The following is a 15,140-nucleotide window of genomic DNA, read 5'->3' on the forward strand; positions in this document are numbered from 1 at the left end:
ACCAACTTGATTTTTCTCCCCAGGGATGGCACGCTGGAACTTTGGGTGAGCTAAAGAGTCACTCGGCGGTTTGCCGAGTGGTCTTGGCGATCACCAGGATCGCTTTTCTTCACTTCTTCAGCTTTTTAGTTCTTTTTTGTCCGGTCATGTCCTTGCCTTGATCCTTAGCCTTCATAGCTGCAAATCAACACTTTAACATCAGTTTAGAGCATAAATTAGACATTTGAGGACACTAAAACTATCAAAACAAAGCCCTAAATGAGTCTCGGACTTATCACACAGTTTCTCTAAAAGCATATTTGTTTATAAAAATACTCCCACACCCTTTAGCTTTGAGAAATGAGAAATATTTTGAGAAGGATTTGAGGGATAGTTATGTCATTAATCCAATGCATGTGTTGAAATCCTTGTAATTAGTAGAGTGTATAAAAATCCTATGAGTCGAGTGATAGATTGTATAAAAATAATGCTACATATAGTGCATTGATAATGCTTGTAATTAGTACATAAATGATTTTGTTCGCATTGTTTAATTTAATGTATTAAAAATAACATGCATTATATCTAAAAAAATATTTACAAAAATATAGTCCACAATTATGATGGAAAAGATGTAAAAAAGGATTTGAGAGGTAATTGAGTCTTTAATAAAGTTAATGCAGCATTAAATTTCTTTGCATTACTAATTCCTAAAAAATCATGGTATTAGTAATATACTCTTTAATACATAATAGAGTGAATACATTAGTCACACATAACTTGAAAAGGTCTAGCAAATAAAGTACTACTAATACACAAAACTAATGTATGCATTAGTTTTACTAATACGTACACTCTATCAAATAAACCCCTTATTAACACATAAAATTCATAGTATTAATACTAAGGGGGGACCTAGGTGGATGGAAGGGGGTTCAACCGAACCCCCTCAATTAAAAAATTACATTGTTTATATAAGGTTAAAATTGTTATTTATGAGTGTGTGTGTGTGTGTATATATATATATATATATATATATATATATTAAAATAAACCCTCTCAACACAACTGTGACGCGTAGCTCAGTGCTCAGAATGACTCCAACGTTCCAGGTTCGATTATTGCTAATCGTGCTTATATTTAATTTTAGCTTAAATTTTGTCTTTCCCCGGAGCTTTTAGTTATAAGTTTTAATTTTGTCTTTTCCCAATGCCTAGCCCACAACTTTCGAAAGGTTGTTTGATTTGATTTTACAAAGGTTAATATCCATACAAAATCACTAAAGCTTATACGAAATTGAGTTGAAGTTTGATGAGAATTAATAAAAGTTGATATTCTCTCCGTTTTAATTTATGTGACAATTTCTAAATTTCAAGATTCAAACAAGTCTTCCTTTGACCTATGAATTTTTCATATATCTTTTAATTATTTTGACTTATAGTATTTTTTACATAGTTTACAAATATATAAATTTCATTTAAATTTTTTTGAAAATTCCATGCGTAAATTTTTTGTCAAACTAAAATTATTTGACTCTCAAAAAATGAAAAGTGTCACATAAATTGGGACAGATGGAGTATTAATTAATATAACATTTGATTTTTTTCATAAATAATATTTATATAAATTATGTAAAAAAATCTATATCATTTTATGAAGGATATAATATAGAATAAGAATTGGTTCCTAGTAATAAATATATTTAAAACGTTAAAACAACAAAATTAATAGCGAAATTCGCCAAATTTATAAAAATTGTTATTATGAGGAGTACTTCTTATCAGAAGTGATTTCACAAAAAAATTATTTTGTAGATTAATATTTTGTGTTTGGCTAATAAATTCAATTTTTTTCTCGTCAATATTAGAGATCAAATTTGTGCTTGGCCAAAATTTTCAAAAGTGCTTTTAGAGAAAGTTATGTTTCAGCTTTTGAAAAGAAGTTTTGCTACAACTCAAAAATTACTACTGTATTTTATTTCCTAAAGCACAATAGATTTTAAAAAGGTTCGATGAAGCAAGACATAAGTAGAAAAAAATATTAAATGGAACATGACAAAACGAGTTAAAATTTAGTTAGTTAAAATTAATCTTTTCTTTTGCCGCTGCGCTCCTTTTAATCAACCTTTTTGCATTTTTACTTTTTATATTCGAACCCCCTAAATAAAAATCTTGCGTCCACCACTGATTAATACTACACACCTCACTACACAATAGAGTGTATATCAAATACAAACATTAATTATACATGGGCTAAAAAAGTATACCAAACAAGATACTAATAGTATACAAAATTAATGCATGCAAACGACACAAAATATAGTGTATTGGTGATGTTGAGATTTTTCTTTTAGTAGTGTTTGATTTGGTGTACTAAAAAGAGTATGCATTGCATAATTTTTTAAAAATAATACTTGTTAACAAAAATACTCTCCACAAATATGGTAGAAATGATGCGGAAAAAGTTTTGAGAGACTATTATTTCTTTAATAATGCTTATTAGGTTGTTCAAAATCAAACCGAAATCGATAACCCAGATTTTTTTTTGTTGGTTTATAATGTGTTATCGATTTAGCTATTTTGGTAATAATTTAATTTTTTTAATTATTGGGTTACATTTTTAACGAGTTATATGACCAATAATTCAATAGTAAATTAAATAATTATATTTATACAATGTAGTATATAAAATCCTTGACTTAGAGATTAGTTTCATACTTTTATGGGAAAATTGTATAAAATAGCAAACAATTAATTCAAATTAAATGTTATAACCACAACTTGATTTAATTGTAACTCGTAGTAAACTATTGTCATTCGCCTCTCTCCCTGAAATTCTTGCTCGCCACTCTCGTTTCTAGTTGGCTCCCTCGCCTCTCTCACTTTTGTACAAACACAAATATATAAAATGTGTTTGTATTTGTATAAAGTGAGAGAAAACTGTATATATACATATATTTTCGTTCACCTCTCTCCCCCAGAGAATCTTGCTCGCCACTCTCACTTTATACAAACACAAATGTATAAATTGTGTTTGTATAAAGCGAGAGAAAATTATATATACAAATACAAATACATATATTTTCGTCCTATACACTTATAATTATACAAATACAGACTTTCCTCTGCCTAGTTTTCTTTTGTCTTTCTCTCTTCCTCGCTTTAATCAAACATATATTATACAATTGATTTTTTTGTAAATGTATATAGAAACAAATTATACAATAGGTTTTTTTGTATATGTACACCGAAATATACATATTAATAGCCATAGCAAACATAAAGTTTGCTATGAAGCGCAATTATACAAACTATAATTATAGCATACAAATATGATTTTTATATTTGCTAAACCTAAAGTTTACTCTTTTAATTCTGGCAGTCTCAAACTCTCGATTATTCCACAATGCGAGTGTTTTGCTTTTGAGCATGATACAATCTGTCAACTCATGTGCATGACTCATTTGGTTCATCACGTTATTTTGAGAGAAGGCCCAAAATAGTCCCTCATCTTTGGGTTAGAACTCAAAATCATCCTTAAATTTTCACATGGAGCATTAATAGTCACTCATGTTTGCAATATTGGTGCACTTTTGGTCCTCCCCTAAACTTTTGTCTATTTTTTAACATTAATTTTCTTCATAATTTTATGTAAGGAATGTGCCATCGTCTTTTTATATATTTAGTAGAAATAATAATTCTATGTGAGAGAATGTGAGAAGAAGAACACATTGTTCTGTTCAGTATAAATATTACTGCAGCTAAACTAAGAACATTTAGAAATAAAGTGTTTTCTTCTCACATTAAGTTATTATTTCTACTAAATATATAAAATAACGATTAAACATTCCATACATAAATTATGAATAAAATCAATGTTAAAATATATGCAAAATTTTGAAGGAGGACCAAAAGTGCACCAATATTGCAAACATGAGAAACTATTAATGCTCAATGTGAAAACTCAAAGATGATTTTGAGTCTTAACCCAAAGATAAGGGGCTATTTTGGGCCTTTTCTGCCTTATTTCTAAGTGTTTTTCAATGATTTTTTTTGTATTAAATCTTAATGCTTAAACCGATATCTCAATATCTCAATAATTCTATAATGATTTAGCATGTCTACAAATCAATAACCATAAGTCAAATTGATAAAACTTCAAAATCAAATTGAACCGATCAATACACAACCCTAATGCTAATATATGTATTAGAACTCAGTGCATTACTAATACATAGAAATCTATCCACAATTAAATATATTAGTAATACAAACATTAGTTATACATAAACTGAAAAAATGTACTAAGCAAAATACTTATAATACACAAAACTAATACATACATTATTTTCTTTCAAATAGAGTATACCAAGTTACATCAATCGACCAAATTTGTCTGGTGGGTATCAAGTTCCATCAATCAGCCAAATTTTTGAATGTCTAAACTAGATGGATTATATATTCTGAAAGTAACAAGGGAATCAAGAGCCTTTTGGGAGGAGTGGTGCTTGGAGCCCACAACAATGGCAGCTGTCTCCAGCCAATTTCCCTCCTTAAACCCAAACCCCATAAAATCCCTCTTTATATAATCTGCCCCCACCCCTTCTTCTTCCTTACCCATTTACCCTCAAAGCTCCCACTCTTCTTATTCTTCCATTCATGTCTTCTTTCGTAATGTATGGAACTTTACTGAATCTGTTTCTTTTGTTTATCGTCCTTCAGTTTGGATCTAACAATGGATCCAAAACCGAACAAACTCTTGATCTCCAAAACCCAAATTTCTTCAACCCAAAACTCCCTCCGAGGACACTATCTTCGAACAAGAAATTTGAAGGTTCTTCAGACCTTGTAAACCTTCGTTACCATATGGGTCCAGTTCTTTCTTCTCCGATCAACATTTACCTCATTTGGTACGGGAAATGGGCACCGTCGCAGCAACTCCTCATTAAGGACTTCCTTCTTTCCGTTTCCACTTTCAATCATCGCGCTGCGCCTTCACCTTCAGTTGCTGAGTGGTGGAGCACCGTTTCCTTATACACCGATCAAACCGGAGCTAACATTTCTCGATCTGTACTCATCGCCGGAGAATACTCCGATCGTAAGTACTCCCAAGGTACCCACCTCAACCGTCTCTCAATTCAAGACGTCATTGCCGAAGCTGTTAAATCAAAACCCTTTACAGTCGACCACAAGAAAGGAATCTACCTAGTCTTAACTTCCGTCGACGTAACGATGCAGGATTTCTGCCGCGCTGTCTGTGGGTTTCACTACTTCACCTTCGCATCAAAAGTAGGTTACACACTTCCCTACGCTTGGGTTGGGAATTCCGGTAAGCAATGCCCTGAAGTCTGTGCATATCCATTTGCTGTTCCGGGATACATGGGAGGAAATGGACCTGGTGCATTGAAATCCCCAAACGGTGATATTGGAGTAGACGGGATGATAAGCGTTATAGGTCACGAACTAGCTGAGCTATCGTCAAATCCATTAGTAAACGCTTGGTATGCAGGGGAGGACCCAGTTGCTCCGACGGAAATCGGCGATTTATGTGAGGGGTTGTACGGTACAGGGGGCGGTGGAGGGTATATGGGGCAGGTAATGAAGGACAGAGATGGCCGGACTTACAACTTGAATGGAAGAAGAGGAAGAAAGTTTTTGGTGCAATGGATCTGGAGCCCAATTCTCAAAGCTTGTGCTGGTCCCAATGCGATGGACTAATGAATAATGGAGACTCATATCTGTAGATTATTAGCTTAAAAAAGCTCCAAATAAAGCGGAAATGGAGATTGCACAGCACAGAAACAGAGTAAAATCTCATTATACAATTTTTCTGTCTGTACAGTGCAAGAAATGGAGAAGATGGTTCAGAGCGGTTTGCCGACTGGTTTTTGGCCTTTTGGGAGTAGCTATTACTTTATTTTTATTTTAGTCTCTCTTTTTTTGTGGATTTATTTTCCATTAAATCGTAATACCAATTTAAAAAGAGGATATTTATTAAATTTCTTGGTGATTCCTAATACACATTAAGTTAATTTTATTAGAAACAGTTATTTCGATATATTATATTGCAATATTTTATTGTATTTTGATTTTTCACGTGGTGTCCGCATTGAGGTAATGATTAAATTTAAATCGTGTATTATAAGTTGCCTATTAAAATGTGGCATAGAATTCAACATGATACAATATGGTATGGCATTTTAAAATTTGATTGACAATTTTCGTTTTTGATATTTAAAAGTGTGATATCATTATCATATCAAATTGGTTTGGTATGATTCAATTTTTTGCGATATGAGTATTCGATAATCATAATTAATTTGACTCTGACTTATATATAATAAAGAATTATTTTTTTTCAAAAATGTCTCAATCTTATTAGACTAACAACTATATTTGTTAAACAATTTCATTAAAAAAAAATATTTCAACCAAGATCGAGTAGTCAAAAATTATTATTGGTTGCTAAATCGTAAAGACACATATAACTAATTCCTTGCAAATTGCAATAAAGTTCATGTGTCCGTAGCAAAACAAATTCTTTACCGTGTTTTTTTATCGTACAATTTGTTGATATGTATTTATATTTTAAAATGTTAAAATAATATATAAAGGTTCTAACTTCTATATATTAATATGAAACTTCGATGTATTATATGATCTTCGGTATTTATTTTATAAACATTTGAGATATCAAAAAAATGTAAAAGGTGGACCAAATATCATAATATTTATACCGCGTTATAGAATATTTCGAATTCGATATAATATTTAGTATATATCATATCATGCCCATTCATATGTAATACTCCTTTCATGCTAATTTACTTGTCTTGTATTAATGTGGCACTTGAGCAAAAATAAAATAATAATTTTATCATATTGCTTTTTTGTTATTTAAGAAATGACTTTAGTAAGGAGAAATTAGTAATTAAGTGATAAATTATCTTTTGATTTTTAAAATCAAATTTATATAAAAAGAACTACAATTTATAGTAGTTTTCCTTTAGTTTTGGAATATTAAATTTTTTAATTTAAAATATTAAATTAATGTAATTTAATCACATTCGAAAATTAGTCATATTGACTCTTGAAAAACACAACATGACAGTTAAAAATAACGGAAGGAGTATAAACTAAAATAGATAAAATAATAAAACTTTTTCAATTTACTAAAATTAATAAATAGAATAAAATATTTATTTTAATACTCCATAATTTATTTATTTAAAAATATATAAAAATAACAAGTAAAATGGTCCACACAAAATGACATTTAGATCCAATGAATAATATAATACAAGTATGTTTAAGTCAACTAAGTAGAAAATGATATCTATGCAATTTGACTTTGGTCCCTTGTGGGAACACTTTGACACAATTTCAATAATTGTAAGAAATAATATTAGCCAGCTGGAATGCAATCTTATACTAAAAAGTAATCGAATAAAATTATGCTGTTTTCTATCACATGCTCATCGACCATGAGACAAACAAATCATGATTTTTTTTGTTGTGAAAAAAAAAAAAACAAAATAAGGATATTAAAAAAAGAAAAAAAGAACACAATATGATCAATTTAAATATTTTTCTCTCCAACAATTTAAATATAATTGTGCCAAAAAGGAGAAAAAAAGTAGTCATACTAAAATTGATAAACTATGATTTTTTTCCAAATAAATACAATAAAATTTTGTTATAATAATCACTGTTATGATAATATTTTATTATAATGATCTGGCTTTCTATGAAATCAATTCGATTTGTTATGTTATATCTTTTGCTTTTCTATAATAATATTTTATGTGTAACAATAGTAATATTCATTATAAATTTATAGCAGTACTCCTATTTATAATTTTAGAATACACAAAATTCTTAAATTAATTTTTTACATGCTCCCACTAATAATAACTAACTGAAATTTAAACGTTAACTATTAATATCTATATATAGCAATATTCATTATATTCGTCATTATATTTTTAGACAAAGATTATCATTGTCATAAATTGATTTGTGACAACACGTAAAATTAAATTGTGATAAAGACTTGAGTGGTGTTCTCATTCGTTTTCTACTTGTTGGATTTCGTGTTTGGCCGTGTAATTTTTCAACCTTTTTCTTAGTTGAGTTTTTGAAAAATATGTCCGATTTCAAGTTAAATTTCAGAATTTTTAAGAATTTAAGAAATAACATAAATGTATTTTCACTCTAAATTACTCACAATAATTTTTTTTTAAAACTCCAATTTAAATACAGGATCAAACACAATTTTAATTTTTAAATATTTATTTCATTTAAACATAATTTATTTATTTTTCAAATTTCTCAACGAAATATGACACAATGCCCATTAAATTTAGAACATCTTTCACATATAGCAAACACAAAATTCATATTTGTATGCTATAACAAAGTTCGCATGATTGCACTCCATAGCAAACATGCTATGACTAGGCTATTTCGCTATACATATATACAAAAGAAGCAATTGTATAATTTGTTGACTCCTCTTCAGATTTGTTTAATTTCGCTGGCAGATCATTTGTATAAATTGTTGTCAGCCTCTCGTTTGTATAAATCGTTGAGAGTCTCTCAATTTAATTTTATGTGCTTGTATATCTGTATATAATTTGAATTTGTATACAATTGAATCGAAATAAAACATTTGTATATCAAATATCGTTCTCTCTCGCTTTATACAAACATAAATTATACATTGTATTTTGTATAATCTGTGTTTGTATAAAGCAAGAAAGACAAAAGAGAACTGGACAGGGAAATATTTGTATTGTATAATTATAAGTGTATAGGACGAAGATATATGTATTTGCATGTGTATATACAATTTTCTCTCGCTTTATACAAACAAAAACACAATTTATACATTTCTGTTTGTATAAAGCGAGAGAGTGAGCGAGAGAGGGAGAGTGGCGAGTGAGAGTTTGAGGAAGAGAGGCGACTGACAAACAGTTTGTTACAGGGCACAATTAAATCAAAATGTGATTATACCATTTAATTTGAATTAATAATTTGTCATTATGTACAATTTTCCCTTAAATTTATCTGATTAGTTGTTGAAACGTTTAATTTATTATTAATCAATGATGTTAACCTAAACGCGTCGGTTATGGAAAGAAACTGTCAAATGACATTGACAAGTTCATAAGTAAAATATATTACTACTTGCATTTGCTATTTATATCACATGGTTAATTATTACTACTATATACTTTTATGTCATTAAATTACCTCATAAATAATACCAAATGCAATTAAAATCATTTCTATGTTTTTTGTAGTGTATAGGTAGCTAGATGGAAATGAATACGTCTTGTAACGTCATTCAATTTTTAGGGAAGTCAGAGAAAAAAAATATATACTTATTTGGGATGATTTTAATTTACCAGAGTACAAGATTTTCAAAAGAAATTTATGGATGTCTTAAAAGGTGGTAGGTGGAAGTGGGACAAGATTTTTTTATTTTTTTTTACTTTTCAATTCGGTGTTTAAAGTTCGCATTTGAATTCTGACTAAATTCGGATAGCACACTATAGGACTCATTTAGAGATAATGCTCCTAACAAGATTTTTTTCATATCAAAAAGTCAAACTTGAGACCTCTAATTAGGGTGAAACAATTTCATCACTGCACCACAATCTATATCGGTAGAACAAGATATTTTTAATTGATTTATTAGATTATAAAAGTGCATCAAAGCACTTCACATTTAAAACCTCAAACCAAAAAGGTTTTATTTTCTTTTTCCAACCCTAGACCTTCTTCACATCAAAGTTATAGAAATATATGATACGTGAGATAAATAATAATAATTTTATAAAATAATTTGAAATTAATTTTATTTCATATTTAATTTTAGTTATGAACAAATTTTAAGGTTATTTTATATTATTATTTATATTAAAAATGACAAAATTATTATCTTATATAAAAAATAAGAAAATATATTTTCACAAAAATATCAATAACCCATAAAATATCTTACTTATCATATCCCGCGTATCAAGCTATCGATGCTCAATTGACCCACACATGCCACAGGAGACAAGCACCATCATTTTCATTTATGGTCACAACTGGAAAATTATGAACATTTTTAATTCACAGCTATGACCACACACTTTTTTGCAAATTTAATTATCACATATATCGTCCTTTCATCTTGGAACCAATCCCCCCCCCCCCCACCCCCACCCCCCCGCACGCACACAAAATAATGGTTTAAAATTTGCTCTGGCTGATAAAGTTTGAATTATAGTGCTCTTTTTATTTCGTAAGTTGATTTGATTTATTTGTTCGTTTTTAGTTAAATTTGAATCGTTATTAATTAAATGATAAATAGTTAATTTTAGAAAACTTAATGTCGATCCTACGGATGAAAAACTCTTTTAATTTTATTTTAAATTCTTTTGTTAGGACTTTTCACGAGTCATTCATCTTAATGTTATTCTTACTGGAATGTAAAAAGTATTTTAGTGAGTCGGAGTTTATCGAAATCAACTATGTTCTCCATTTCAGAATAAGTATTGTTATTCAAAAGAAAATTCTTTTGGAACAAAGAAATTATTACTCTTTAGGTGCAAAATTTTGAAAATTCGATAACTTTACCTTATACTATATGTGTTATAAATATTGTATATGAATTTAACAAATTCATAAATTTTAAATTTTTGTCCCATATCCAATGTCCTAACTATTGGCCCTTTGCAAATTGTCATGCAAGAAAAAGACATTTCAAATTTTGGATCTGTTAGCAAGGAACAAGCATTCTATTGGCCACCTCTCACAACACTAAAAACAAAAATAGTAGCTTCAATTAAGGACACAAATCCAGGGTGGCATTTGTGTTCTCTCTAGTCACTAATATACTTCGTCTCTAATTACATGTCCACTCTTTTTTTTATTTGTTTATTTTGACAATTTTATCTATTATATCTCAATTAATTACTTTGAAAAAGGTAGAATTTTTTAAAAATATTAAATTTTTAATTCATCAACGTCATAATTAATAGGGGTAAAATGATAAACTCACCATGTCAACCAAAGATTTTTTAATAGGTATACCAATTCAAAAGTGGACAAGTAATTAAGGATAAAGAGAGTACTATTCAGGTTAAAGCACAAATATTTCACTTTTTTAAAAAAATATTTAAATTTAATGTAGTAAAATCTATATCGGTCTATCAATATAATTCTTGACTTGTATTTCGTGGATATAATAGTCTCATAATGTAATATTTCATCTGTCTCAATTTATGTGGTATTTTTCATTTTTCGAGAGTCAAACAATTTAAGTTTGACTGAGAATTTGTGTAGGAATATTCAATTTTTTTGAAATGAAATTTATATAATTTATAAACTACGAAAAAGTACTATAAGTTATACTCCCTCCGTCCCGTTTTATGTGGCACTTTTCAGATTTCGAAATTCAAACAAGTTTATCTTTGTCCATAAATTTTTCATAGAACTTTTAAACATTTTCAATTATCAATTATTGTGACTTATTGTACTTTCTACATAGTTTACAAATATATAAATTTCATTTCAAAAAAATTGAAGATTCCATGCGCAAATTTTCGATCAAACTTAAACTGTTTGACTCTCGAAAAACGAAAAGTGCCACATAAATTGGGACAGAGGGAGTAATAATTGATAATTCAAAGTATTTAAAAAATTTATGAAAAATTTATGATAAAAAATAAATTTATTTAAATCTCAAAATTCAAAAAGTGCCACATAAATGGACGGAAGGAGTATTATTTTTTTGGTTTAAACGGTTCTTTTACTACACCAATCTCACTTTTTTCAAGCCTCCACAATACTCACACTTCTCATACACAATACAATATTATTTTTTTCATATCACAACTCATATTTCTCATACATCATACAATATCCTGACTATCCATCTGAATATTTATTTATTTATTTATTTATTTATTTTTCAACCGTCATTTATGGTATTTTCACTAACAATACTAGGTATGGCCAAATTCGAATTAACTCAGGAGCTTTTATTTGAATTCTGAATTTATATAAAGAAATCTATTATATTTAATTGTGAGTCCAATAATTTAGACAAGCTAAAAGTTTTTTGACACTTTTAAAATTAATAAACTTCAAATACTAACTCCGTCACACCGTCTCTATCAAACAAATGTTAGCCGTCATAATCACTAGCTGTGCGTGTCAATTATAAGAACTAATGGCAATTAACTTCAATCAACAGCATACCGGCTCCTTTGATGGAGAAATTAGAGCAGATGGAGAAGTCATTTTTGGTAAAGACAATGGAAAGACATGGACGGCAGAGACGAACTCAGAATTTGAAAGCTTCGGGTATATCAATATTACTTTAGCTTAAATATGAGGTTTAAGCTAAACTTAAAATAAAAATAATGAAAAATGGCTTTAGCTGGATTCATGAGTGATTCCTCTGAATTGTATCAATGGTACAAATCACTCATATGCTCCTTATCGGTGTACGATTAATTATATTCTAATTTCTATTAGTTTTTCAATATAAATATACATATATACCCATAATTTTTTTTGAAGTTAATTGGTGCACGTACACCCCTAAATTATATAGGCTGATGTGGAGCCAATGCCATCTAAACCTGAGGCTACAAATTCATACAAATATTTTGCAACTTGCAACTCTAAAAGATGTATTATAGACTAGCTAATGACTCGTGGCCGCAGGATATACAGCAGCGTTTGGCCATGAAAATTGTAAATATTTGAAAAAAGTAACTTTGAGAGTATTTGAAAATTGAAGTTGTGTTTAAATCATGAATATAAATTAGAGTTATTTTTGAATTTTTGTGAGTAATTGAAGTAACAAAAGTGAAAACAACTTTTTGATATTTTTCAAATTTTTAATAAAATTGAATTCACAAAATTTATGGCCAAACATTATTTTCAAAGTTTAATTTTTTTTAAAAAGAAAAAAAATTATGGCCAAATGCCCTTTGTTTGACATCTCCATTTTCATTGAAACAAGTCGAGAAAAGGCTTAAAATAGTTCATTTTCGTTGAGTTTAGATTCAAAATAGTCCTATTTTTTTTAGTGGAGCATTAATAATTCGGATTCTTTAATAAAATGGTGCATTTTCAGTATAATGCCTAACCACTATGAGTTTTTTACTCGAAGTATAGAGATAGAGCAAAACTATGTTGTTTGGACTCTTCAAATATTTCACTTTTTAAAAAAAGATTTAAATTTAAAATAGTAAAATCTATATCGGTCTATCAATATAATTCTTGACTTGTCTTTCTAGGATATAATAGTCTCATAATGTAATACTCTCTCTGTCCCAATTTATGTGACACTTTTCATTTTCCGAGTGTCAAACAATTTAAGTTTGACCAGAAATTTGTGCATGGACTCTTCAATTTTTTTAAATGAAATTTATATATATTTATAAACTACGTAAAAAATACTAGAAGTCATTATAAATAATAATTCAAAATGTTTAAAAGATTTATGAAAAATTTATCATAAAAAATAAATTTATTTAAATCTCAAAATTCAAAAAGTGACACATAAATGGATGGAAGGGGTATTATTTTTTTGGTCTAAACGCTTCTTTTACTACACCAATCTCACTTTTTTCAAGCACTCCACAATACTTTTACACACTTCTCATACACAAAATATTATTTTTCCATCTCACAACTCATATTTCTCATACATCATACAATATCCTGACTATCAATCTGAATATTTATTTATTTATTTATCAACTGTCATTTATGGTATTTTCACTAACAATACTAGGTATGACCAAATTCGAATGAACTCAGTAGCTATTATTTAAATTTTAAATTTATATAAAAAAATCTATTATATTTAATTGTGAGTCCAATAATTTAGACCGGTTAAATTTTTTTTGACACTTCCAAAATCAATAAACTTCAAATACTAACTCCGTCATACCGCCTCTATCAAACAAATGTTAGCCGTCATAATCACTAGGTGTGCATGTCAATTATAAGAACTATTGACAATTAACTTTAATCAACAGCATATCGGCTCCTTTGATGGAGAAATTAGAGCAGATGGAGAAGTCATTTTTGGTTAAGACAACGAAAAGATATGTACGGCAGAGACGAACTCAGAATTTGAAAGTTTCGGGTGTACTAATAGTACTTTAGCTTAAATATGAGGTTTAAGCTAAACTTAAAATAAAAATAGTGAAAAATGGCTTTAGTTGAATTCATGAGTGATTTCTCTGAATTGTATCAATGGTACAAGGCACTCATATGCTCCTTATCGGTGTACGGTTAATTATATTGTAATTTCTATTAGTTTCTCAATATAAATATACATATATATCCATATTATTTTTTGAAGTTGATTGGTGCACGTACACTCCTAAATTATATGGGCTGATGTGGAGCCAATGCCATCTAAATCAGAGGCTACAAATTCATACAAATATTTTGCAACTTGCAACTCTAAAAGATGTATTATAGACTAGCTAATGACTCGTGGCCGCAGAATATACAGAAGCGTTTGGCCATGAAAATTGTAAATATTTGAAAAAAGTAACTTTGCGAGTATTTGAAAATTGAAATTGTGTTTGATCATGAGTATAAATTAGAGTTATTTTTGAATTTTTGTGAGTAATTGGAGTAACAAAAGTGAAAACAACTTTTTGATATTTTTCAAATTTTTAATAAAATTGAAATGAATTGAATTCAGAAAAATTATTTCAGAAAATTTATGGCCAAACATTATTTTCAAAGTTTAATTTTTTTAAAAAAGAAAAAAAATCATGGCCAAATGCCCTTTGTTTGACTTCTCCATTTTCATTGAAACAAGTCGAGAAAAGGCTTAAAACAGTCTATTATCGTTGAGTTTAGACTAAAAATAGTCCTATTTTTTTTTACTGGAGCATTAATAATCCGAATTCTTTAATAAAGTGGTGCATTTTCAGTATAATTCCTAACCACTATGAGTTTTTTACTCGAAGTACAGAGATAGAGCAAAACTATGTTGCTTGGACTCTTCAAAAATGTTGATGGGTGCGTGTTGGATTGATTTTTAGAGGATCCGACTCGGGTGCGATAACAATTTTGGAGAGTCTGAACAACTTAGGAGTAGAACAGAATGACAAAAATACAGTATAT

At 28.8% G+C, this 15,140-nt stretch overlaps 1 protein-coding gene across 1 annotated transcript; it reads left to right on the plus strand.

Annotated features, from left to right (window-relative positions):
* The first annotated feature begins 4,592 nt into the window (after nt 1-4,592).
* On the plus strand, nt 4,593-5,994 carry LOC125839992 (protein EXORDIUM-like 5). Its single transcript, XM_049518973.1, has one exon. The coding sequence runs from the start codon at nt 4,638-4,640 to the stop codon at nt 5,694-5,696; it is 1,059 nt and encodes a 352-aa protein (XP_049374930.1). The 5' UTR covers nt 4,593-4,637; the 3' UTR covers nt 5,697-5,994.
* Nucleotides 5,995-15,140: the final 9,146 nt, after the last annotated feature.

Source organism: Solanum verrucosum, unplaced genomic scaffold, assembly GCF_900185275.1.
Source record: "Solanum verrucosum unplaced genomic scaffold, falcon-dt-bn FXZP01000177.1, whole genome shotgun sequence".
In the NCBI taxonomy this organism is placed as follows: Eukaryota; Viridiplantae; Streptophyta; class Magnoliopsida; order Solanales; family Solanaceae; genus Solanum; species Solanum verrucosum.